The sequence below is a fragment of the Crocuta crocuta genome, unplaced genomic scaffold, assembly GCF_008692635.1.
Source record: "Crocuta crocuta isolate KB4526 unplaced genomic scaffold, BGI_CrCroc_1.0 scaffold267, whole genome shotgun sequence".
NCBI classification, from domain to species: domain Eukaryota; kingdom Metazoa; phylum Chordata; class Mammalia; order Carnivora; family Hyaenidae; genus Crocuta; species Crocuta crocuta.
The window spans coordinates 3740668-3765166 of record NW_027531899.1 but is presented as its reverse complement, the minus strand read 5'-3'; the positions used below and the strand labels follow the sequence as shown (position 1 = coordinate 3765166).

The 24499-nt window shown below is 38.6% G+C and overlaps 1 protein-coding gene across 1 annotated transcript in view; it reads right to left on the bottom strand.

Annotated features, from left to right (window-relative positions):
* Positions 1-4957: 4957 nt before the first annotated feature.
* The window catches only part of ZNF565 (zinc finger protein 565), a 36630-nt gene continuing 17088 nt past the window's right edge, over positions 4958-24499 (bottom strand). The window contains exons 3-6 of the mRNA XM_077773756.1: positions 21825-21898; positions 14453-14579; positions 13667-13762; positions 4958-6401 (exon numbers count right to left, since the gene is read on the bottom strand). Coding sequence (XP_077629882.1) covers positions 5131-6401; positions 13667-13762; positions 14453-14579; positions 21825-21898 — 1568 coding nt within the window. The 3' untranslated portion in view covers positions 4958-5130. The remainder of the gene's footprint in view (positions 6402-13666; positions 13763-14452; positions 14580-21824; positions 21899-24499) is intronic.

Here is a 24499-nt window from a genome sequence, read left to right as displayed (position 1 = left end):
ATTCATTCATTCATTTTTGAGAGAGTGCATGGAAGGTGGAGAGGGGCAGAGAGAGAAAGAGAGAGAGAGAGAGAGAGAGAGAGAGAATCCAAAGCAGGTTCTGCACCAGTAGTGTGGAGCCCAATACGGGCTCAGACTCACAAACCATGAGATCATGACCTGAGCTGAAACCAAGAGTCAGATGCTTAACCGACTGAGCCACCCAGGCACCCTTACATGTTATTTCAAAAATCTCTTTTAGAGATAATTACTGAAATATCTACAGATATCATCATTTGACCTAAATTCTGCTTTCAAAAGAATCCAGTGAAAGAGGAAATGGGTGTAGATTTAGACAAAATAAGACTGGCCATGAGTTGACAGTTTTTATAGCAGGGTGAAGAGAATTATGAGTTCACTGTACTTCCTACTTTTGTAACTGTAAGTTTTCCATAATAAAGTATGAATTTTTAAAAACTTAGGAGCTAAGAGGAAACATGCAAAAATGATAACATGCATTTTGGATGAGGTACTAAAAATGTTTTCTCCTTATAGTCTTCTATACTATTTGTATTCTTCTATTTGAGCAGTTTTACTTTTTATAAGGACAAAAAAAATTTTTTTAAAGATTCCTATTATGAAAAAAAAAGATTCATAAAACCTTTCATACTTTTGTTCTGAGCCTTGTCACTTTCTGTGTGAGGACCATGCATTTTATAGACTACCTGAAAAAAAAAACACTTATTTTTCCTTTTTATAGCCACACATTTGTTAAGTTCTACATGTACATGCAACTCTATCCTATCTTGCCCTTGCCCTTATAATTTAGGATTCCCCATTTATTAGGCCTTGAACAAACTACTTAATTTCTTTTGCTCTCAATTGCTTTATCTTTTAAAGTGGGGGAAGGGGGGGAAGAAGCCAAGCCAGAGACATAAATGACAATGTATGCGTATATCAAGGCAGGAGACACTTGGTGAATTTCAGGCACTGTGCTAGGAACCTTACAACACATTTATTCCTCTCAAAAGTAGCTCTTTATAGTAAGAAAAATGACTAGTCCATTATTAAATGAGCAAAGGATATGAACATACAATTAATTTACTCAATTAACACATATTTATTGAGCGGCTACTGTTTTAGGCACCATGCTAAAAGCAATACTAATGGTCAATAAATACATGAACAAATGGTCATCTATCTTAATCATAGTGAAAAGAATGCAAGTGAAAACCAAGGTAACTTTTCCATTTTTCACCCATCAAATGGTCTACACATTTAAAATAAATGTTTTCTCCAGGATTAGATGAATGTGGTGTTTTGGGGTTTCTGCCACTGTGGGCAGATGCATGGATGCATAATTTTCTTGAAGGCACTTGAGCAATGTGTATAAAACAGCTATGTAAAAATGTCCAACCAGAGAATGAAGCACTCCTAGTCATTTGTGGCTTCTGTATACCACTTGGGAATGTACCCCCCTCAAACTCCAAAAAATAAACAAAAAAAAAAACTCCTTGGAAAATGGCTACTTTAAGGTGGGAGGTAGGATATGAACAAGGTGAGCCTGGAACATTTTGTGGCAGACAGCAAGCAAGTGATCAAAGACTACGAGGGTCATATCAAAAGGACAGGGGAGCCTGTGGAAGAGGCTCCCACATCCTAGAGATGGAACAATTTGACTATCAATGAGAGTATAACCTAATTGTATTTAAACATTTTAAATATGCCACACACACACAGACACACACACAGACACACACACACACACATACCTAAACTCAAAGGTTATCATGACAGAATGCTAGGGAACCAACTCATTGTTTTGAAACCTATAAAGAGAAAGAAGCATTTATCTTGCCTTTCCTTACTGTAACATGGGAAACCACACAGTAAAGGGAAGTTTTTCTTCATAAAAATATTTTGGCTAATAAAAGAAGAAATAGTATATCATTTTGTAATCCTTAGTGAATAGGTCAATTGAACAATGGTTGCTAATATCATAAAAAGACACCTCGACGTTATGTCTCAATATTAACCACCTGCAAATAGTCTTAGCAAAACACAACACAACAAAACAAAAACCTCTTCAATCTGATCAAGGCTCTGGGTACCAACTAGCAATTTATAGGAAATACCAAGAATAGAGGAGCATGTTAACTACACCATGGGATTCAGTCAGCAAAAACCAGGCTCTGAGAAACTATACAAGGCAAATGATCTAGTTTCCTCAGAAAATAAATTACCAGGGGGGTAAAAAAGGGTAAAGAAGAATGCATAGAGACTGAAGAGCTGTAACAACTGCAATTTGTGGACATAATTTGGATTTCAATGAACTTTTAAAAAAAACCTGACATTTATGAAACAATTAGAAATGGGAATACTTACCATCATATGTGTAATACAGTATTGCCATATTTTTTAAGGAGAGAAAATCTTCTCTCCAGTCGTGATACATTGTAGAGATATACACTGAAATATTTATGGATGAAATGATGTTGCTGGGATTTACTTCAAAACTGACATGAGGGTCGAGGGGTGGGTGGAAATACAGATACAACAAGATAGGCCATGAGCTGATAATTACTGAAGTTGGGGATGGGGGCACTGGGGGTACATTGTAAGATTTTGTGTAAACAATTAAAAATGTATATACATTTTGATCTAGCACTTCCACTTTCAGGAATTTATCTTAAAGAGATATCACACATACACAAAATAATTTATGTGCAAGGATATTTATTATAGGATTGTTTGAAAGCAAATATTAATGGAACAAACTAAATTGACAGGATAAATTATGAAACACATATACTATGCAGCTGTTAAGGAAGAATAAGGCAGCTATGTATGTATCAATATGATCCAATTTCAAGGTGTATGGATAAGCAAAAATACCAAGTATAGAAATTTGCTACCATTTATGTAAAAATCTTTTATAAAGGTGTTATATGTCTACACTTAGGCAAACATAAAAATCAGGCAGTATATACAAGAACTTGATAGCAGTGCTGGATACACAGAATAACAGCAGAGATGGAATAGAGATTATATACCAAATTGTAACTTTAAGATATTTATCCTATGAGTATGTTTTTACTGTTCAAAGTGACACTTTTTAATGTCATAGCTTTGAATTCCTCCAAATGTACACTGTAATCATTAAACCACTTAAAGTAAAATGATATGCAGAACATTACTTCCTAATCCTGTGTAGGCAGTGATACATGTGGAAAATACAGGTGCTTTCGTCAACAGTCTGGATGACTAAGACGATGGATGGCATCGCGACACAGAGGCCGTGTGCCCCAGCCACTGTCTGGACTGAGGGGATGTTTCTTGAGATTCCCCAGATTCATTCATAAGCTCTGATCCATATATCGCTAGGGTTGCATCAGGGCTCTTTCCACTACCATTGTCCTCTCTTGGAGTTATACCACAACTCTGAAAACATAATTAATCCACGACAGGTGAAATTCTAGACATTCTATTTAAAATAAGCTTCTAACTTTAGCCCCGCGTCAGTCTCTGTGCTGACAGCTCAGAGCCTGGAGCCTGCTTCAGACTCTGTGTCTCCCTCTCTCTCTGTCCCTTCCCTGCTTGCACTCTCTCTCTCAAAAATAAACATTAAAATTTTTATTAAAATTAGCTTCTAACTTTGAGGAGATTGGATTCAATTAGCAGCAATTTTATTTATACTTATTTTCACAAATGATGATCATCTACAATTTGTTTCTTGGGAGCTATTCTTGTTGGTTTTTTTTTTTTAATCATAGTTTTATTTAGCTTTGGAAATGTAATGGCAAGCTTCTCTCATGGATTATCTATCTGCTCCTTGAGGTTTTAGTAGGTTAAACTGTTTTAAAAGGGAAGAGCTTTGATGTCTTTTTATGTCCTTCTACAATCATTGATTTATTCAGGTATTCCATGTCTTCTTAAACCAGTGTTGATTTTTTTTGTACAAACCCATTCTCTTTAAATTTCCAAATACACTAAAGTTATGCATAGTAGTTATTTAAAAGAAATACCCACCTCTTCCACATTCAAAATGCTAAATGTTTATTCTTCTAGTTCAGAGTTGTCAATCATCCATCTAATTATATTGTTAAATAAACAACCTTCAGATTGAGTCTACTGTTTTTTATTTTATTATTCTTTTAATTATCATTCTTACTATTGACTTGGGTTTATATAGGAATTTCCCTCTAATTTTTAGAGTTGACTATTCATCCATTCAGTGGGCTTGGTGTATGACTGGAGATCTGTATTTAAAGAACAAAGCCCTTATCTTCAGTCCTGGGGTTGACAGGAACACAGCTTTGGCTGTACTGAACTGGTTTTGATGTGTAGAAATTTCTGACTGCTCTTGAAGTTATACTTGGAAGTGGCTTTAGATTTCTAAATGGGTGGATTTCTTTTGGCCACTCTTCTGTTAATTTCTAATCGTGTGACTTCCTAGTTTTAAATATCATGAAGACCTTACAATAATACTTTACTACTGTTTTCCAGGACAAATTATTGTTAACAAGTGGCTATGAAGGCTTTCTGTTATTTGGCACATTCATAATAAGGCTCTCCTCTCACATGAACTCAACAGTAATATTGTTATTAATTAACAACAATAACTAATGTTTATTGAACTATAGGCTTTATAAAAAATATCTGCTAGTCCTCAGGAGAACTCTATCAGGTAAGTCAAATCATCACTGCTTAAAAATAAGTAAACTGAGGAACAGGAAGATTGCATAATTTGTCCAATGCTATACAGTCAGTAACTGGTGGAAGTGAGATAAGATTAAATAAGATGTATGATGTGGTAAAAGGCACATTCAAAAAATATCCTAATAGGGTCATTTTCTCTTAGGAATTCTCAGTAGTTTAACACATTTTGAGTGGTAACAGAAATGTTTTCTATAGTCATATTAATATTTTTCTCAGCATAAGTTTTCTGATGCTCAGTAAGCAGTGAGTGTGAGGCAAAAAGAATTCCCACATTTATTGAATTTTCTTCTGGTAGGAGTAATCCCATGTTCCATAATGGAAGTGACACATGAGGGTTTTCTGACATTAATTACATTACGTTACACATCTAATATTGAGTCAGGTGTGAAATCCATGTAAAGGCTTTCCTATACCCTTAACATTCAAGGCTTTCTAACCAGTATGAATCCTGTAGTGTTCGATGAGCTGCGAGCCAAGAATAAAGGCCTGCCCACATTCTCTACATTCATAAGGTTTGATACCAGGATGAATTCTCTGATGTTCCGTAAGTTGTGAACTACGAATAAAGGCCATTCCACATTCCCTACATTGATAGGGTTTCTCACAAGTATGAATTCGCTGATGATGAGTCAGTTGTGAAACACGGATAAAGGCTTTCCCACATTCCTTACATTCATAGGGTTTGTCACCGGTATGAATTCTTTGATGTTGAATAAGGTATGAACTACGACTAAAGGCCTTCCCACAGTCCTTACATTCATAGGGTCTGTCACCAGTATGAACTCTCTGATGTCGTGTAAGCTGTGCGTGTTGTCTAAAGGCCTTCCCACATTCCTTACATTCATAGGGTTTCTCCCCAGAATGAATTCTTTGATGTCGAGTAACTTCTGAGCTATGAATAAAGCCCTTCCCACATTCCTTACACTCATAGGGTTTCTCACCAGTATGAATCCTCTGGTGGACAGTAAGCTGTGAATGTTGTCTGAAGGCTTTCCCACATTCTTTACACTGATAAGGTCTAGCACCTGTATGAATTCTTCGATGAACAGTAAGTTGTGAGCCGCGAATAAAAGCCTTCCCACAGTCTTTACATACATAGGGTTTCTCACCTGTGTGAGTTCTTTGATGCAGAATAAGTTGCGAATGCTGTCTAAAGGTCTTTCCACACTCTTTACATTCATAGGGTTTGATGCCAGTATGAAGTCTTTGATGTAGAATAAGTTCTGAAGTACGACCAAAGGCCTTCCCACATTCCTTACAGGCATAAGGTTTCTCACCTGTATGAATTCTCTGATGTTGAACAAGGTGTGAAGCACGACTAAAGGCCTTCCCACATTCCTTACATTCAAATGGTTTTTCACCAGTATGAGTTTTCTGATGCTGAATAAGGTGTGAGCCACGGCTAAATGCTTTCCCACACTCATTACATTCAATCAGTTTCTCACCAATCTCATTGTTCTGATGTAAAGTGAGGGATGTATGATGCTCAAAAGTGGGCATGTTTTTATATGTGATTTTTACTTGCTTGAAACAGTATTCCTGAGTTACTTGTTGTCTTTCAAATTGGCCTTTGTATTCCCAGGCATCTCCAAAACTGGAGCCCTCAAAATCATAGCATTTAAGGCTTTTCATGATCTCCCAATTGAATGACTCTACTTCAAAAATATCTTTTTGTGGAAATTTCTCACACCTGGACTTCAGCTCTGAAAAAAAAAAAAAGAAAAGAAAATACAAGCAAGCTTTATTCTTTTAAGAGAAATAAAAAATTCTATAGCTGACTAGAGAGACAAAATGAAAATAACCTTAAAAAGTAAATGGCCTATATAAGTCCCAAATATTGCTGTGCAATTTCTAAAGATCACATGAAAGCACAAAAATGATGAGGGGCCAGAAGGAGCAAAAGAAATTAAGCTGGGTGTTCTCAATTTTTATACAGATCAGCATACACTTTGATTCTCTCTTCCACATCGTGCACTTGTCTTCATANGTCGGACGCTTAACCGACTAAGCCACCCAGGCGCCCCTTCTTCATAATACTTTTATTAGTTGTAATTAGATTTTCATTTATTTATTCATTTGTTGATCTTTTTCTTCTCCTAAATATCCCCAAAGGCAGAAACATAGCCTTTTTTACTAGCTGTTATAGCCAAACCCTACTATATAATAAACTTTTAAGAATGGGTTGTTTGATGAACAAATATTGCATTCGAGAGAGAGATGAGTAGAATACAATAGAAAGCCAGAAAAAGACGGAAGTTTATATGGAAATTGAATTTTATTATAAAAGTGGTATTTCAAATGCGAAAAGGATAGTTTTTGTAATAAATAATGGTTGGAAAACTGGATACTCATTTGGAAAAAGATAAAAGTTAATCCAGCACCAAAAACCATAAGATACCTAGGAATAAACCTAACCAAAGAGGTAAAAAACCTATACACCAAAAACCATAGAAAGTTTATGAAAGAAACTGAAGAAGACACACACACACAAAAATGGAAGAACATTCCATGCTCATGGAATGGAAGAACAAATATTGTTACCCAAAGCAATCTACATATTCAATACGATCTCTATCAAAATAACACCAGCATTCTATCCAGAGCTAGAACAAACAATCCTAAAATTTGTATGGAACCAGAAAAGACCCTGAATAGCCAAAGCAATCCTGAAAAAGAAAACCAAAGCTGGAGATATCACAATCCTGGGCTTCAAGATGTATTACAAAGCCATACTCATCAAGACAGTATGGTACTAGCATAAGAACAGACACTCAGATCAATGGAACAGAACAGAGAACCAAGAAATGGACCCACAAACATCTGGCCATCTCATCTTTGACAAAGCAGGAAAGAATATCCAATGGAAAAGAAACAGTCTCTTCAGCAAATGGGGAAAACTGGACAGTGACATGAAGAAGAATGAACCTGGGCCACTTTCTTATACCATACACAAAAATAAACTCAAAATGGATGAAAGACCTAAATGTAAGACAGGAGGCCATCAAAATCCTAGAGAAGAAAACAGGCAACAAACTCTTTGACCTCAGCCATAGCAACTTCTTACTTGACATGTCTCCAGAGGCAAGGGAAACAAAAGCAAAAAGGAACTATGGGGGCCTCATCAAGATAAAAAGCTTCTGCACATCTAAGGAAACAATCAGCAAAACTAAAAGGCAAACAACAGAATGGGAGAAGATATTTGCAAATGACATATCAGATAAAGGGTTAGTATCCAAAATCTATAAAGAACTTATCAAACTCAACACCCCAAAACCAAAGAATCCAGTAAAGAAATGGGCAAAAGACATGAATAGACACTTTTCCAAAGAAGACATCCAGATGGCTAATAGACACATGGAAAGATGCTCAACATCACTCATCATCAGGGAACTACAAATCAAAACTAAAATGAGTCACCACCTGTCACTTGTCAGAATGGCTAAAATTAACAACTCAGAAATGAAGACATCATTTCACTTAACTGGAGTTCAAGATTAGTGTTCTCCAGCATCAAAATTTATGGCAAATGTTCATCTGTTGGTGCTGATCTGTAATGAGATTTTATGTATTTATTTAACCTTTGAAAATGTTTCATATACACAGTATTGCCAAATACTGTTTATCAATGCACCTCTTAGAAGGCATTTACAGAATTCAATAGGCTTACAGGTCCTATAAAAACAGGTAGCAGTCTGGCCCATAGACTGTAGTGTATAGATGACTGCTTTATATCATTATTATTAGTGAGGAATAATACATACTATAAATTTAGGAAATAGGGGTGCCTAGGTGACTCAGACAGTTAAGCCAACTCTTTTTTTTTTAAATGTTTTATTTTTTATTTTTTTTATTTTTTAATGTTTTATTTATTTTTAGGAGAGAGAGAGAGAGACAGCGTGAGCAGGGGAGGGTCAGAGAGAGAGGGAGTCACAGGCTGAAACAGGCTCCAGGCTCTGAGCTGGCAGTCAGCACAGAGCCCGACGCGGGGCCCGGACCCACGAACCGCGAGATCATGACCTAAGCGAAAGTCGGACGCTTAACCAACTAAGCCACCCAGGCGCCCCCGGTTAAGCCAACTCTTGATTTTGTCTCAGGTCATGATCTCACGGTTCATGAGTTCAAGCCCCGCTTCAGGCTCTGTGCTGACAGTGAGGAGCCTGCTTGGGATTCTCTCTGCCCCTCCCCTGTTTGCTCTCACATGCACTCTCTCTCAAAATAAATAAAAACTTAAAAAAATAAATTTATGAAATATTTTAAGAACAACAATAGTCTGAAACTAGAATTCCAGATCATTAAAACAAAATCAGAGTGGGGTGAGGGTGAGGATGAATATAGGCAAGGGCCAACAAACTTTTTCTGTAAAGGACCAGACAGTAAATGCTTTAGGCTTTTGTAGACCACATAATGTCTCTTTAGCATATGCGTGTGTGTGTGTGTGTGTGTGTGTGTGTGTGTCTGTCTGTCTATCTATCTATCTTTAAGCCCTTTCAAAATGTAAAAACCATTCTTAGCTTGTAGGTGGTACAAAATACTGGCTATGGGCTGGACCTGACCCACTGACTGTAGTTTGCCAAACCCTGGTAGGGCACAGGGAAGTAAAATATGGTAAAGGTCTTACTTTGCTCCAAAAAAGAGATTCAAAGATGCTATTTCATACCATTCCCCAATAAAAGAAACCAGGGCTTCTTTGAGGAATGGCTGGGGCAGGAAAACTGCAAGATAAGCCTGAAACATCCTGTGGTATCAGAAAATAAGAAAGTCCTCAAAAAAGAATGAGGACATGTTAAGAGAACCCAGGAACAACCTGAAGGTGTTCCCAATGGCCAAAGCTTGAATAACTGGAGCAATGAAATAAATAATGTATTTATTTCATTCAGTAGTACTGGGCTACAAACCATAGAATATAATAAATACCCAAGAGCCCATATTGATAGAAATAAATCACTGAATAAATAAATGAATGGGAGAGGGGGAAGGGATAGCTTTTTCTTACAGGTGAAATCCAATGAATAAATTTAGAAGGAATAAGGTACAAAGAAAATCAACATGAAGCAACACTATTGTAATAACTTACAAAGAAGATCCACCGATGAATGCTAAAATCAGTAGGCAAAATGTATATTCTTAAAGTATCTCCCCCCAAGATAATTACCAATTACAGATGGAAAAATAGTAACTTTACAGGGGGAAAACATGAGAGACACTACCTTAAACAAGTGATCAAGTTTACCACCATCAGTATTAAGCCACATTTACACCAAGAACTCTCCAAAATAATACTCATCAAAAGTATCAAGAGCATGAAAATACTTAAGAACTACCACAGAGTAGAAGATGCTAAGGAGACACAATAACTAAATGTAACACAGGATCTGGGACTAGATCCTGGGACAGAAGGAGAAATTAGGAGAAAATCTGACAAAATTCTAATAACATCCATATTGGTTCATACTACTGTACCAATGGTAATTTCCTAGTTTTGATAACTGTACTATGGTTATGTAAAATGTTAACATTAGTGGAAGCTGGGGGAAGGGCATATGGGAATTCTAATAATTTTGCTAGTTTTCTACAAGCCTAAAATTACTTAAAATAAAAAAACTGGGTGGCTCAGTTGGTTAAGGGTCTGACTTCGGCTCAGGTCATGATCTCATGGTTCGTGGGTTTGAGCCCAGCATCGGGTTCTGTGCTGACAGCTAGCTCAGAGCCTGGAGCCTGTTTCAGATTCTGTGTCTCCCTCTCTCTCTGACCCTCCCCTGCTCACGCTGTCTCTCTCTTTCAGAAATAAATAAAAAACATTAAAAAAATAAAAATAAATAAAAAAGTTAAAAACTTCACTAAAAAGGAAAAAATTCTATTTCAGTCTTGAGGTAGGAAAAGAAACACAGGTTTAAGCACATTTTAATTTTTTTATTATCATTGTTTTTTAATTTTTTGAGAGAGAGAGAGAGAGAGCGAGCATGAGCAAGTGCTCATGCATGCAAGCAGGATAGGGGCAGAGAAGGAGAAAAATAATCCCAAGCAGGTTCTACACTCAGCAGGCTCAATCTCACTACTGCGAGGTCACAACCTGAGCTGATATCAAGAGTCAGATGCTTAACCTACCGAACCACCTAGGTATCCCAATTTTTAAAAGTCATATTAAAGACTATTCTTCCAAAGCAAGAGGAAGTACAACTTCAAAATCACTTGAGGGTAGAAAGAGGTATAAACAAATGTGAGCAAAATGGGAATAGCCAGAAATAGAAGTGAGAAACAGAACATATGAAACAAAATGGCAGGAATAAGAATAGACACATTAGTCATTACAATAATGAGAATAGACTGAATCTCCTTAGTAAAGTGAAAGAATCTTGGATTGATTCAAAGAGGAAACTCTAATAGAATCTTGAGTACATGGACACACTTCAAGTGGCAGTGAATTTTTAGGCTAAAAAAGAAGGCATTTGATGGAATATCAGAAAAAACAGAATTCAAGGTTAAAAGCACTAAGTGGCATAAGAAAGGATGGACTGTACTGGTAAAAGTACAATTTGCAAAGACGATCTATATTTCATCTTTACAAAAATGTAAAATGTAATAACGTTATATATAATACAAGTAACAGCTCTTAGAACTTCATAGCACCAGTACAGAGAAAGTTAAAAGGAGATGCAGATTCGGGCACCTAAGTGGCTCAGTTGGTTAAATGTCTGTTTGACTTTGGCTTAGGTCATTATCTCATGTGAGTTAGAGCTCCGCTGTCAGCCTTCTTTGAATCCTCTCCCTTTTTGCCCCTCCCTTTTTGCCCCTCCCCAGCATAAACAAACATTAAAAAAAAAAAAAGGACATTCAGATTCTAAATAATATAGTCAAAAAGATTAGAGATAAACAGAGAGGCAAGGTTCCTTTCCAAGGAACACTAGTTTTAAATATATGTAGGGAACATTTTCCAAAATTGGAAGAACTTGACCTAGTGATGACATTGGAAGAGAAAAGGCAGCGAAAGGATCTCTTCTTTGGGAAATTCCTGCTAACACAGAACTCCATTCTCATTAAAAATATCCTACAAAAGAAAAAAAAATATCCTACAAAAGGGGCACCTGGCTGGCTCAGTCAGTATAGCATGGGACTGTTGATTTTAGGTTTGTGATTTGAGCCCCATATTGGGTATAGAGATTACTTAAAAATAAAATCTTTAAAATGAAACAAATATATAAAATATCCTATGAGAAAGAAGATAAAGACATTTTTTAATTTTGATTTTTAAAAATTTTAATGTTTTATTTATTTTTGAGAGACAGATAGAGACCATGAGCAGGGGAGGGTCAAAGAGAGAGGGAGAAACAGAATCTGAAAACAGGCTCTAGGCTCTGAGCTGGCAGTCAGCACAGAGCCCGACGCGGGGCTCGAACCCCTGAACTGTGAGATCATGACCTGAGCCGAAGTCGGACACTTAACCGACTGAGCCACCCAGGTATCCCAAAGACCTTTTTTAAAAAAGTTTATTGGGGCGCCTGGGTGGCTCAGTCGGTTAAGCAGCCGACTTTCGCTTAGGTCATGATCTCGCGGTTCATGGGTTTGAGCCCCGCATCGGGCTCTGTGCTGACTGCCAGCTCAGAGCCTGGAGCCTATTTCAGAGTCTGTATCTCCTCTCTCTGACCCTCCCCTGCTCACGCTGTCTCTTTCTCTCTCTCCTAGAAATAAATAAAAATATTTTTTAAAAAAGTTTATTTATTTATATTGTGAGAGAGCATGAACACAAGTGGGGGAGGGGCAGAGAGAGAGGGAGAGAGAAAGAATCTGTGCTGTCAGTGCATAGCCCAATGTGGGGCTTGATCTCATAAACTGTGAGATCATGACCAGAGTTGAGATCAAGAGTTGGACCTACTGAGCTGCCCAGTCACCCCAAAGACATTTTCATGTGGTCAAAACAGAATTTACTGAACAGACCTACACAAAAGGAAATTTTAATAGAGAAATATAATTTTAGATAGAGAATTAAGATATAGTGAAAATAAATAAATAAATAACAACAACAACAGAGGAATTGGGGGGTAACTTATAAGTATTCAAAGTTACCAATATTGCCCAGCAAGTGCCAATTAAGAATACATGATAACTTTTATTTAATGGTCACTGCTACCTGGCATTGTTCTGAGCATTTTCACATTATTAACTCCTATAACAACCATAATAATTACATGAGGGAGGCTCTATTTTTATCTCATTTGCAAAGGAGAAAACGAAAGCACAGATATTTTAAGCAGTTTACCTAAACTCACAGATCTAGTAATTGGCAGAGCCAAGATTTGAACTCAGTCTGATTCCCAAGTCAGTGCCCTTAGCCATTACACGACCTTATCTCTCAAACATTTAGAGAATAAATGAATTGCTGAATTGGGTAAAGTGAGCTGTTTTAAAAAAATAAGTATTTTAAAAAATCTTTAATACTCATTTATTTTTGAGAGAGACAGAGCGTGAGTGGGGGAGGGGCAGAGAGAAAGGGAGACAGAGAGTCCAAAGCAGCCTCCAGGCTCTGAACTGTCAGCACAGAGCCCAACTTGGGGCTCAAAATCACAAACCTCGAGATCATGACCTGAGCTGAAGTTGGACACTTAGCCAACTGAGCCACCCAGGTGCCCCGAAAGTATTTTTTAAGAGATGAAGATGCTTACAGAAAAAAGGGTCCAAAGTACAGGTAAAAATGCAGCACCTGGAGGAAAAGGGAGCATGTTCTTTTTGAAATGGGAGGAAAATATGAAAGAAGAAAGGGTAATGGGGGTAAGGGCCAAGGTTCCTTTGGGAGCTGAGGCTAACAAGACCTTCGCTCTTTGTGTCTTCATGTCTTAGGCTGTTGTTCTGCAGTTTTCAGCATACCTTGGAGGGGAGCCTCTCAGTAATAACTCAAGTTACTGCTATCAGATGACTCACTTACTGGCTATTTTTATTCCCAATGACCTCCCCGATTAGATCACCCCTTGCTCACCTGGACACCATGGTCCTGTCATATCATTTGCAATCATCCAGGGTTCTCTCCCTTGCTCCAGTAAGGAAATGACATCAGGCTTAGAAATAGAGAGTCCTGTTAATAGGAAAATAAATGGAGGATAATTGTCCTGTTCCAAAATTCAAACCCAGTCCCTTGGTCACCAAGGAAAAGAGACAATTATGAAGGAAGGAATAAAGGAAGTTGTAAAGTTTGTCCAAAGGATAGGAAGACAGAGGTGCTAATGGAACTACCTCTTTCACATATATAAAGGACGAAGAACTCCCTTGGAAACAGCAGAAATTTATCCAGAAACCTATAAGTCTCCCTAGAAATTCACCATGAAGATACCAGAAATTCCAGAAGGCTAGTCCTGCATTATATAGAGTAGATAGCTATGGTGGTCATTCTCCATTTGCCCTCTCCTCCCCACTCAATCCATTGCTTGCTCTGTGCCCCAGACAACTTACCTGTAAGGACTGTATTATCCTGGCTCTATGGTTTCTCATTGGGTTTGGCATATGGAAGCATCAACAGAAGGCCAGTGGGGAGGATGAGAGAGCTCAGGGTATATATCCCTCTTCCTCCCTCCTCTGATCCAGCAGTTCTGGAGGTGGCTACGGTTGCTGCCAAATGGGCCCTTCTCCACGACTCTAGCTCTTACCATTGTCCAGGGGCAGTTTCCTCCTTTTACCTTTCCCTGCCAGAGGTGGTACCAACCTCCCACTGTGGCAGTCCCTGGAAGCCTTGTTTCCTGTCTGGCCCTATTTTATATAACATCCTTACCTAGTGACACCAAGTTACTGAAGTTCTCCAGAGTCACATCTCTGTACAAGTTTCTCTGGGCAGGTTCCAGGCACTTCCATTCTTCCTGAGAGAACTCTATGGCCACATCCCTGAATGTTACCAACCCCTGAAATAATAAACCCATGCATTACTAGTAAATGAGAGGGCTTTTCTTTTTTGCATTTATTTTTAGACGTATTTTTTTTTTAATGTTTTATTTTTATTTCTAGGAGAGAGAGAGAGACAGCGTGAGCAGGGGAGGGTCAGAGAGAGAGGGAGTCACAGACTCTGAAACAGGCTCCAGGCTCTGAGCTGGCAGTCAGCACACAGCCCGACGCGGAGCTTGAACCCACGAACCGCGAGATCATGACCCAAGCAAAAGTCGGACGCTTAACCGACTAAGCCACCCAGGCGCCCCTCTTTTTTGCATTTATTACAAAATTTTTCAAAATACACAAAAGTATACAGAGTAGTATAATGACCCCATGAATCCATTGCTCTGCCTCAACAATGAGTAAGACTTTGCAAATCTATCTTTCTTTCTTTCTTTCTTTCTTTCTTTCTTTCTTTCTTTCTTTCTTTCTTTCTTTCTTTCTTTCTTTCTTCTCTCTCTCTCTTTCTTTCTTTCTTTCTTATCCCTGGTGTATTTTGAGGCAGATCCTATGTACCAAATACCAATCATAGTATTTTACCCATAAATACTTTAGTACCTAGCAGATTAGCCTTTTTTTTTTTAAAAAAAGCAGAACAACCAGATTATTATTATACTTAATAAACAATAACTTCCTAATAACCAGATCAAGTTTCAAATTGTCCCAATCTTCTCAAAAGTGATTTTTTTACAGTTGGTTTGTTCAAATCAAGATTCAAATTAGATCCACACATTGCATTTAGTGGGTAGGTTTCCTTAAGTCTCTAGAATCTATAAGAGCCCCCCAGAAACCCTTCACAAATTTTTATTGCTGTTTATTAATTACAGAAACATTTGAATCAGTAGAATCTCCCACATTTGGGGCATCTGGGTGGCTCAGTCGGTTAAACGTTGGCTTCGGCTCAGGTCATGATCTCACGGTTTGTGGGCTTGGGTCCCACCTCAGGCTCTGTGCTCACAGCTAGCTCAGAGCCTGGAGCCTGCTTTGGATTCTGTGTCTCCCTCTCTCTCTGACCCTCCTCTGCTCACACTGTCTCTCTCTCTAACTACTAAAAGTAGTTAGATTTGGAGGCCTGATTCACATTGTTTTTGGAGGGGCAAGGATATGTCAGAGGTGGTGCTGGGTACTTCCTATAGCTTCCATGAGTAGGGGCATGATAACCGCACCATTTTTAATGAGGTTAAAATTGATGAGTAGGTTCAGGTATTGACAACCTGACTCATCCAGGAAATATCTGTAAGATGGAAAGAGGAAATGGAGAAGGGCTCTGTAGGAAGGAGGTGATCAAGCGAGCAAGTTATGGAGGAGTGCCTATGCCATGAAGGTAGTATAATAAGCACATTTGGGGCACCTGGGTGGCTCAGTCGGTTGAGCATCTGGCTTTGGCTCAGGTCACGATCTCACGGTTTGTGGGTTCGAGTCTCACGTCGGGCTCTGTGCTGACAGCTCTGAGCCTGGAGCCTGTTTTCAAATTCTGTGTCTTCCCTCTCTCTCTGACCCTCCCCTGCTCACGCTGTCTCTCTTTCTCAAAAATAAATAAAACATTAAAAAAACCCCCACACATTTATATGGGTAGAGGCCTACATGCTTTTCAATATTCCTACAGCTGGAACTAAAACCTCTTTCATACAGCAGGACTCTTCTATATTCTACAAGGGCCTGGGAATGAGCAAAATTAAGCTAAGTGGGATCTTACATATAAACAAAATAGCATATACAAAATACACAGCAAACAAAAGCTTTGCCAATAATAAAGTCTTTTAAAAATGAATCCTTGGGGCGCCTGGGTGGCTGTCAGTTAAGCATCCAACTTCGGCTCAGGTCATGATCTTGCAGTTCGTGGGTTTGAGCCCTGCGTTGGGTTCTGTGCTGGCAGCTCAAAGCCTGGAGCCTGTTTCAGATTCCGTGTCTCCCTCTCTGTTTGCCCCTCCCCCGCTCATGTCTCTGTCTCAAAAATAAACTATATTAAAAAAAAAAGAATCCTTTACCATTTTTCCACAGAGAGAAAAAAAAATAAGATCCAAAATGTCTTATAAATCTCTATGCCTGGGTAGCTTAGTTGGCTAAGTGTCTGACTCTTGACTTTCATCTCAGGTCATGATCTCACGGTTCCTGGGTTCTAGCCTCACATCAGGCTCTGCACTGACAGTGTGGAGACTGCTTGAGATTCTCTGTCTCTTTCTTAAAAATAAATAAACACTAAAAAAATAAAACATAGGATTTATAGAAGTTTTAAAACTATCCTGCAGACTCAGGTTCATAATTAGTCTGTGGCTCTCAAACCAGGTTATACCTTCCCCTTCAGGCATCTGGGATCATGCAGGGGATGGTCTAGTTGTCACAATGTTGGGAGAGGTCGGCTGGCGTGTGCTGCTGGCATTCAATGCCTTGCATCAGCAATGTTAAGTGTTCTGATTTATCTGGGCCATGTACCCAGGACAGTCCCATAACAATAAAGAACTGTACTGCTGAAAATGACAAGTGATCCCACTTAGAAGCAGTTAAATATCATGAGCATAGTTTATTATGGAAAATTTTATAATAAACACAAGGATTTTTATTTGCTATATAATAATACACCTTATATACTATAACACATAATCATTACATTATTTGGGAGCATTTAGCTTAAACAAGATCTGTGAAATCTTCAATGTTTATTATATACTTAATTATCTATTATTCTTTACTGTCCTTTTCCTTGTTCCTGAAATAAAAAAGCTGATGGAGAGTGTATCTCAGTCATATAAATGTGGCCCACAACTAACACATAATTTTCAACCTCAAAATGGACCATTTTATGGTTGTCTCTCATAAATTACCTTGAAAGACTAAAGAACTTTCTATAACTGAAGTTCCCAATCACAGTCCCCATCCTGAAGGCCTCATAAAATAGGAGATGTCACCACACACTGAGACCAAGACCCATCACTCCAGCTCTGACCATCTGTACATGGCAGGAGGGGAGGCTTCTATGCAAATGCCTAGGCACTGAATAAATTATAACACCCTTTTAATGCTTCTCTAAGTTCTCAAGAAGGGAAGAAAAATTAAGTCCTCGAGCTAACAACGAGAACAACAACAACAACACACACACACATACATGCAACTGAACACTGAGAGGTAAGCAAATATGTTAGCAGGGGCTACCCTGAAGTCAAACACTATGGGAATTAATCTTAGTACATATAGGGCTTAGGACACATACCAAAGGGGCAAGTGTCCATACCCCTCACTTAAAGCTGGGAACCTAAAAGAGGTATTCTCTTAGTGAAATGGTGGGCTCCAATGAAAACCCTGTTGGAAGGGCGACTGGGTGGCTTAGTTGGTTAAGCGTCCGACTTCGGCTCAGGTCATGATCTCGCGGTCCATGGGTTCAAGCCCTGCATCGGGCTCTGTGCTGACAGCTCAGAGCCTGGAGCCTGTTTCAGATTCTGTGTTTCCCTCTCTCTCTGCTCCTCCCCAGCTTGTGCTCTGTCTCTTGCTGTCTCAAAAATAAATTAACGTTAAAAAAAAATTAATAAAAGAAAAAAAGAAAACCTTGTTGGAAAAAAGTAACAAGGAAGCTTCTGCATGCCAGGTGGGGAAAAAAGGATTCTTATTAATGATACTACTATTACTACTAGTAATCATTTCCTTTGACAATATACCAAGGCCTACTCTCGAGGAAGCCTGGAATTCAAAATAACATTATTCATGCAGTTGGGGGAAACCCCATGTGAAAAATTACTGTGCCAAGTTTGAGAACATTCACAGAACATTTCTGAAGAAAGGCATCCTCTGCCCAGTACCCAAGGGGCACCACATACGTTATGTTAACCAAGACAATTCAATAGGGAAAGATCAATCTTTTTAACAAACAGTGCTGGGACAAGGGGATATCCATATGCAAAGGATGAAGTTGGATGCCACCTCATACCGTATGTAAAAATTAATGCAAAATAGCTTGTAGACTTAAATGTAAAAGCTAAAACTACCATTCTTAGAAGAAAACAAAGGAAGAGAACTTCATGACCTTGAGGCAGTGGTTTCTTAGATATGGCACCAAACACAGTAACAAAAGTACAAAAAGTTAAACATCATCAAAACTAAAAATGTTTGTGCTACAAATAATTCCATCAAGAAAGTAAACCACCATACTACCCCCAAAAAAGTAAAAATCCAGGGGGCACCTGGCTGGCTTAGTCAGTAGAGTATATAACTCTTGATCTCAGGGTTGTGGGTTCAAGCTGCATGTTGGGAATACAGATTACTTAAAAAAAAAAAAAGTAAAAGAAAGTAAAAATCCAAAATCTTACAACTGATAAGGACTTCTTTCCAGTATATATGAAGGAGTCTTATAATTCAACAATAAAAAAAAAACCCAAAACAATTAAAAACTGTTTAGCAAAGAATTCAAGCAAAGAATTCAAGTGGTGATTTCTCCAAAGATATACAGATGGCCAACAAGCATATGAAAAGATGTTCAAGGGGTGCCTGGGTGGCTCAGTCGGTTAAGCGTCCGACTTTGGCTCAGGTCATGATCTCACAGTTCGTGGGTTCGTGCCCTGCATCAGGCTCTGTGCTGACAGCTAGCTCAGAGCCTGTCTTCGGATTCTGTATCTCCCTCTCTCTCTGACCCTTCGTTGCTTGTGCTGTCTCTCTCTCTCTCTCTCAAAATTAAATAAAAAAAAAAAAAAAAGATGTTCAATACCACTAATAATTAGGGAAATGCAAATCAGAACAATAAGATGCCACTTCATGTCCTTCAGGATGGCTATTACCAAAAAGACAAAATAACACATTGGCAGGGATGTAAAATGGGGCAGCCACTTTGTAAAATGTTTTGGCAGTTTTCCAAAATGTTAAACATAGAATTAAGTAGGTATAGAGAAATGAAAACGTTATGTCCACCCCAAAATCCTCGTATACACCAATGTTCACAGGAGCATTATTCATGATAGCCAAAAAGCAGAAATAACCCAAATGTCCATAAACTGATGAACTGAAGAATAAAATGTGATACATACATATCTATGGAATACTATTTGGTATAAAATGAATTACTGATAAATGCTACACCATGGATGAAGCTGAAGCCTGAAAATATACTACATGAAAAAAGCCAGACACAAAAGAGCAAATAATGTAAAATTCTACTCATAGGAAATATCTCAAATAGGCAAATCCATAGAGACAGAAAGTAAATTCGCAGTTGCCAGTGGATGAGGAGGAGTGACTGAGAGAGACTAATGAAAATGGGGTTTCTCTTGGGGGTAATAAAAATGTTCTAAAATGGATTGTGCTAATGGTTGTAGAACTCTATAAATACACTAAAAACCACAGAACTTTACACTTATACGGGTGAATTTCCTTGTACAAAATTATATATACAATAAATAAAGCTGTTAAAAATTTATTGAGGACCTCAATAAAAAACTTTAAGTTGATTTATTTATTGAGAGAGAGCAAGAGAAGGGGAAGAGGGGCAGAGAAAGAGGGAGAGAGAGAATCCTTAGCAGACTCTGTGCTGACAGCAAGGCTCGATCCAATGAACCGCAAGATCATGACCTGAGCTGACACCAAGATCGGATGCTTAACCAACTGAGCCACCCAGGTGCCCCTCAAAGAACTTCTGTTAATGCTGAGTATATTTATCAATAATTACCATGTTAGAAATTAAAAGTGAGAGGGGCACCTGGGTGGCTCAGTTGGTTGAGCGTCTGACTTCAGCTCAGGTCATGATCTCACAGTCTGTGGGTTCGAGCCCCTCGTCGGGCTCTGTGCTGACAGCTCAGAGCCTGGAGCCTGTTTCAAATTCTGTGTCTCCCTCTCTCTCTGCCCCTCTCCTGCTCATGCTCTGTCTCTCTTGCTCAAAAAATAAATAAAACATTTTTAAAAATTTAGAAATTAAAAGTGAGAAATTTAAAAATATGAATTTATTAATTTATTTAAATAACCAATAATAAACCTCTTACATGTTAACAAAGTAATATACATTTATGAAAAATAACTCTTGTCAAAAAAACTTAATAGCTTTGTTTTACATTTTTGCATCCTCTTGAATGACTGACTGAATAAAAGACACTTGGATTTTCACATCTACTTCTGCACTCAGTCTGTTGGGATAAAATATCATATAGCTTCTAGGAAACTCCATTGTACACTCATTGGAGAATATGAGTGAGAAAGACAGATAACATGTTAGTATTATCTCCTGAGAAGATGTCAAAGTCTTCCTGGACCATGCTCGGAGAACTGCTAATCTAGTGCTATACAATTTAACATGAATGATCTGAAAATACATGGTATTGAATTAAAAGAATCTGGTAAAAAATACAGAGTATGATAATTTCACAAATATTTGAAAACAGAAAACTCAACAGTATATTGCTTAGTATGCATTCATATATGGTAAAACTAGTATAAAAATCAAAGGACTGATAAACACAAAACTGAAGGCAATCATTACCATTGGTAGGAACAGTAATGCCATGTGGGAAGGAATATGATCTGGGAAGGGAATGTGGGATGCTTAAATGGTACATTAATCTAGGTAATGAGTACATCAATACTTTATTATTATTTTTAAAGTTTATTTATTTTGAGAGAGAGAGAGAGAGGGAGAGAATGTGCATGTGCAGGTGGGGGAGGGGCAGAGAGAGGGGGAGAGAGAGGATCCCAAGCAGCCTCTGTGCTAACAGGGCTCAAACCCACAAGCTGGGAGACCACAACCTGAGCCAAAGTTGGACGCTTAATTGATTGAGCTACCCAGGCACCACAATACTTTATTTTTTACACCATACACATATTCTAGACAAGTTTTTGTATATATTCTTTGGTAGTATGAAATATTTAAAATATTTATTTATTTTTATGATTTTTAAAGAGGTAACATTTAAAAATAAAGGAAACCACCTAAATTAATGGAAAAGATCAAAGTTATCTCATCTTTGGCCCCACTCAACCAGGGTTCTGATAAAGAGGGCTCTCATATTTCTTGTAAGACAATATATTTCTGCTCCAGGGAGCAGAGTGCTCTAGTGAGAGCTGTGTGTCCATATGTCTACACTGTTGGAGAAGAGAGAGCCACTAAGGGAAGTGGAACACCATCACTCATCCCTGGAATCGAGGAACTGGGGCTCAGTGAGACAGGGAAGTTTCAGGATAAAGAACACAAATGTTCACATGATTTGAAAGGAAGAGAACTTATTTCAAGGATAGAGGAAATTTCAGCTTACCTGCGCCATGGCTTTCAGAACTACCTCAGCTGCTCTGATTTCTTTAGGTTCTTCTCTTGGACAAGTGCAGAGTCCTGAAAAAGCAGAGTAGAGGGGAAAAAAGGGAAATCTCTCATAACTGAGCTTGCCTGAGCACTCCTAAATAGATGACTTTAACACAACTGTACTTGCAATGTCCCTACTCTGCTTCCCTTGCCCTCCCCCTTGTCCCACCACACAACACTAATATCAAGAACTACAGAGTTAACAAAACCCAGCCCCTCCCTAAACTCCAGGGAAACTAAAAGATGGATTCAAAGAAGATATGCTCAAGCATTCACATAGAATCCAACTACCTCAGCAGGAGGGATTCCAGCCTGAACAGCCCCCCACCTTGCTGATGCTAATCTGTACCCTATATGGGGATTAGTTGGCTTCCACCTGTTCCAAGCTGATGTTCCTCTGGAGCTGCTGCAAGGAGGGCCAAGACTCAGACTTGCTTACTTTATCCTATAAAGATGAGGACAGTACCCACAGGCTACAAACATAGCATACCTGTGCAGCTCAAACCTTAAGAAAAAGATATCTCTAAACTAAGTCTCCCAGGTTCTCTGGGCTCAATGGGGCAAAACCTCTTGGTTATTTCTTTGGCTCTACTTCCTCCTTCTAAGTCTAGAAAGAAACACCACCAGAGGCCTCATCGAAGACACCAGCCCTGGCTAGACTCATCAGACAGGAGCAAGAAAATCATAGTAAACAAGTATCTTACAAGCACACCTGCTTATGCAGAGTATTGACCTGAATAGGAGCTCAATTTATAGAAGCCTCTTGGGCCACTACTCCTAATTTTCCATCTAAGCCTTCCCTACTGCTCTCCTGCAGAATATCACCTCTGGTATTTGCTAAGGCTGGAATTCTGTGGAAAATGGGCTGTACCTCAAAGTAATGAGAACTCAGGTTTGTTTTTTTTTAAATTTATTTATTTAGAGAGAGAGAGAGAGCACATGCACAAGTGAGCAAAGGGGAGGGACAGAGAGACAGGAAGAGAGAATCTCAAGCAGGTTCTGAGCTGTCAGCACAGAGCTGGATGTGGGGCTCAATTTCGCAAACTGTGAGATCATGACCTGCGCTGAGATCAAGAGTTGGACACTTAACCAACTGAACCACCCAGGTGCCCTGAGAACTCAGGGGTTTTAAGGAAGATAGGACTCGTTCTAATCAGAGGGGCAAGAAGCTTCCCATGGTTTGTCGGTGGGTGGGTGAGAAGAATTTGAGAATTTACTCAATGGCAGTTGTGTCAAGGAAAATGTCCTATAAGTTGTAGAATATGAACTGGGACTTCAAAATCAGAGAATTTTAATAGGCAGAAAAGGTACAAAAGAGTATTCTGATCTATGAAGAAAAGTGACAAAAACAGTGGACCAAAAATATATATATATTTGGGGAGCAGAGAATAATTTGGAATGACTTGGATAGTTTGGGGAAAGGTCTAGACCAGTGCTGTTCACCAAATCTTTCTGCAATGATGGAAATCTTCACATCTGTACTGTCAATAATTTGGCGTTAGCCACATACACTAAGCATGTTAAAAGTGCCTAGTAGGATTAAAGAACTGAATTTTTTTTTCTAAATTTTTAATTATATTTAAATTTAATTAGTTTCAGAATCTAGAGGAAGTTTATGCTGGAGATGACATCAGGGGTTGGAAAATGAAGGCTAATGAATGAAATAAAATAACAATGAGGACAAAGACCAGGAATCATCATCACTTTGAATGGCATCTGCCATGCTGTCTGGAGGAGAAGGGTCCAATGACTACTAACTGAATATATAAATGTTTGTTTTTTACCCATTAATGAGTGGGAGGCCATTGAAGAATTTAAAGAGGGAAGTGATAGGGCCGATATGGCCAGAATATTTTATTGGAGAGGAGTAAAACTGGAGTCATAGAGATCAACTGAAAGGTGCTTATACTTTTGCAAGCAAACAAAGAACCTGAGGAAGGATAATGGCAGTGGAGATCAGGAGGAAGGGTATAATTTCAAGGTGTACAGAGGTAAAATCAACAGGCTCTGGCATCTGATTAGATATGGAGATTGAAAAAGAGGAGCCAATTTTTTTTCAGATTTACTGAGCTCCTACCTCAATTGGCATGGTTCTAGGTATGAGGAAGATAATAAATCCAGTCCCTGTCCCAGTGGATCTCACATTCTAATGGAAAGAGACAATAACAAATATTGATATACTGACATTGATAACTATCTATATGTCAGGTGGCCAAAGTTCTATGTAAAAAAGTTAAGAAGCGTAAGAGGATAGGGAGCTCTGGGGAAATGGAAGGTGGCCTGAGAAGGCTTTTCATTGAGAAGGTGATATGTAAGCGCAGACTGAATGGAGTGATAAATGCAGGTATCTAAGAGTATAGGGAACTACTACAGGGAACTGCAAAGGCCTCAAGGCAGGAGCAGATTTTCTTTAATAAAGGGGACTAGGGTGTCTGGAATGTAGTGTGCAAGAGAAAGGTCAGAAGCTCATTTGGGTGAGAAAGGTGACTGGAAGCTGGATCACAAGGGGCTTGTGGGCCACTAAGAACTTTGCTTTTTACTCTTGAATAAGACAGGAAGCCACTCAAGTTTTAAGACAAGGAATGGGGGGCGCCTGGGTGGCTTAGTCGGTTAAGCGTTCGACTTTCACTT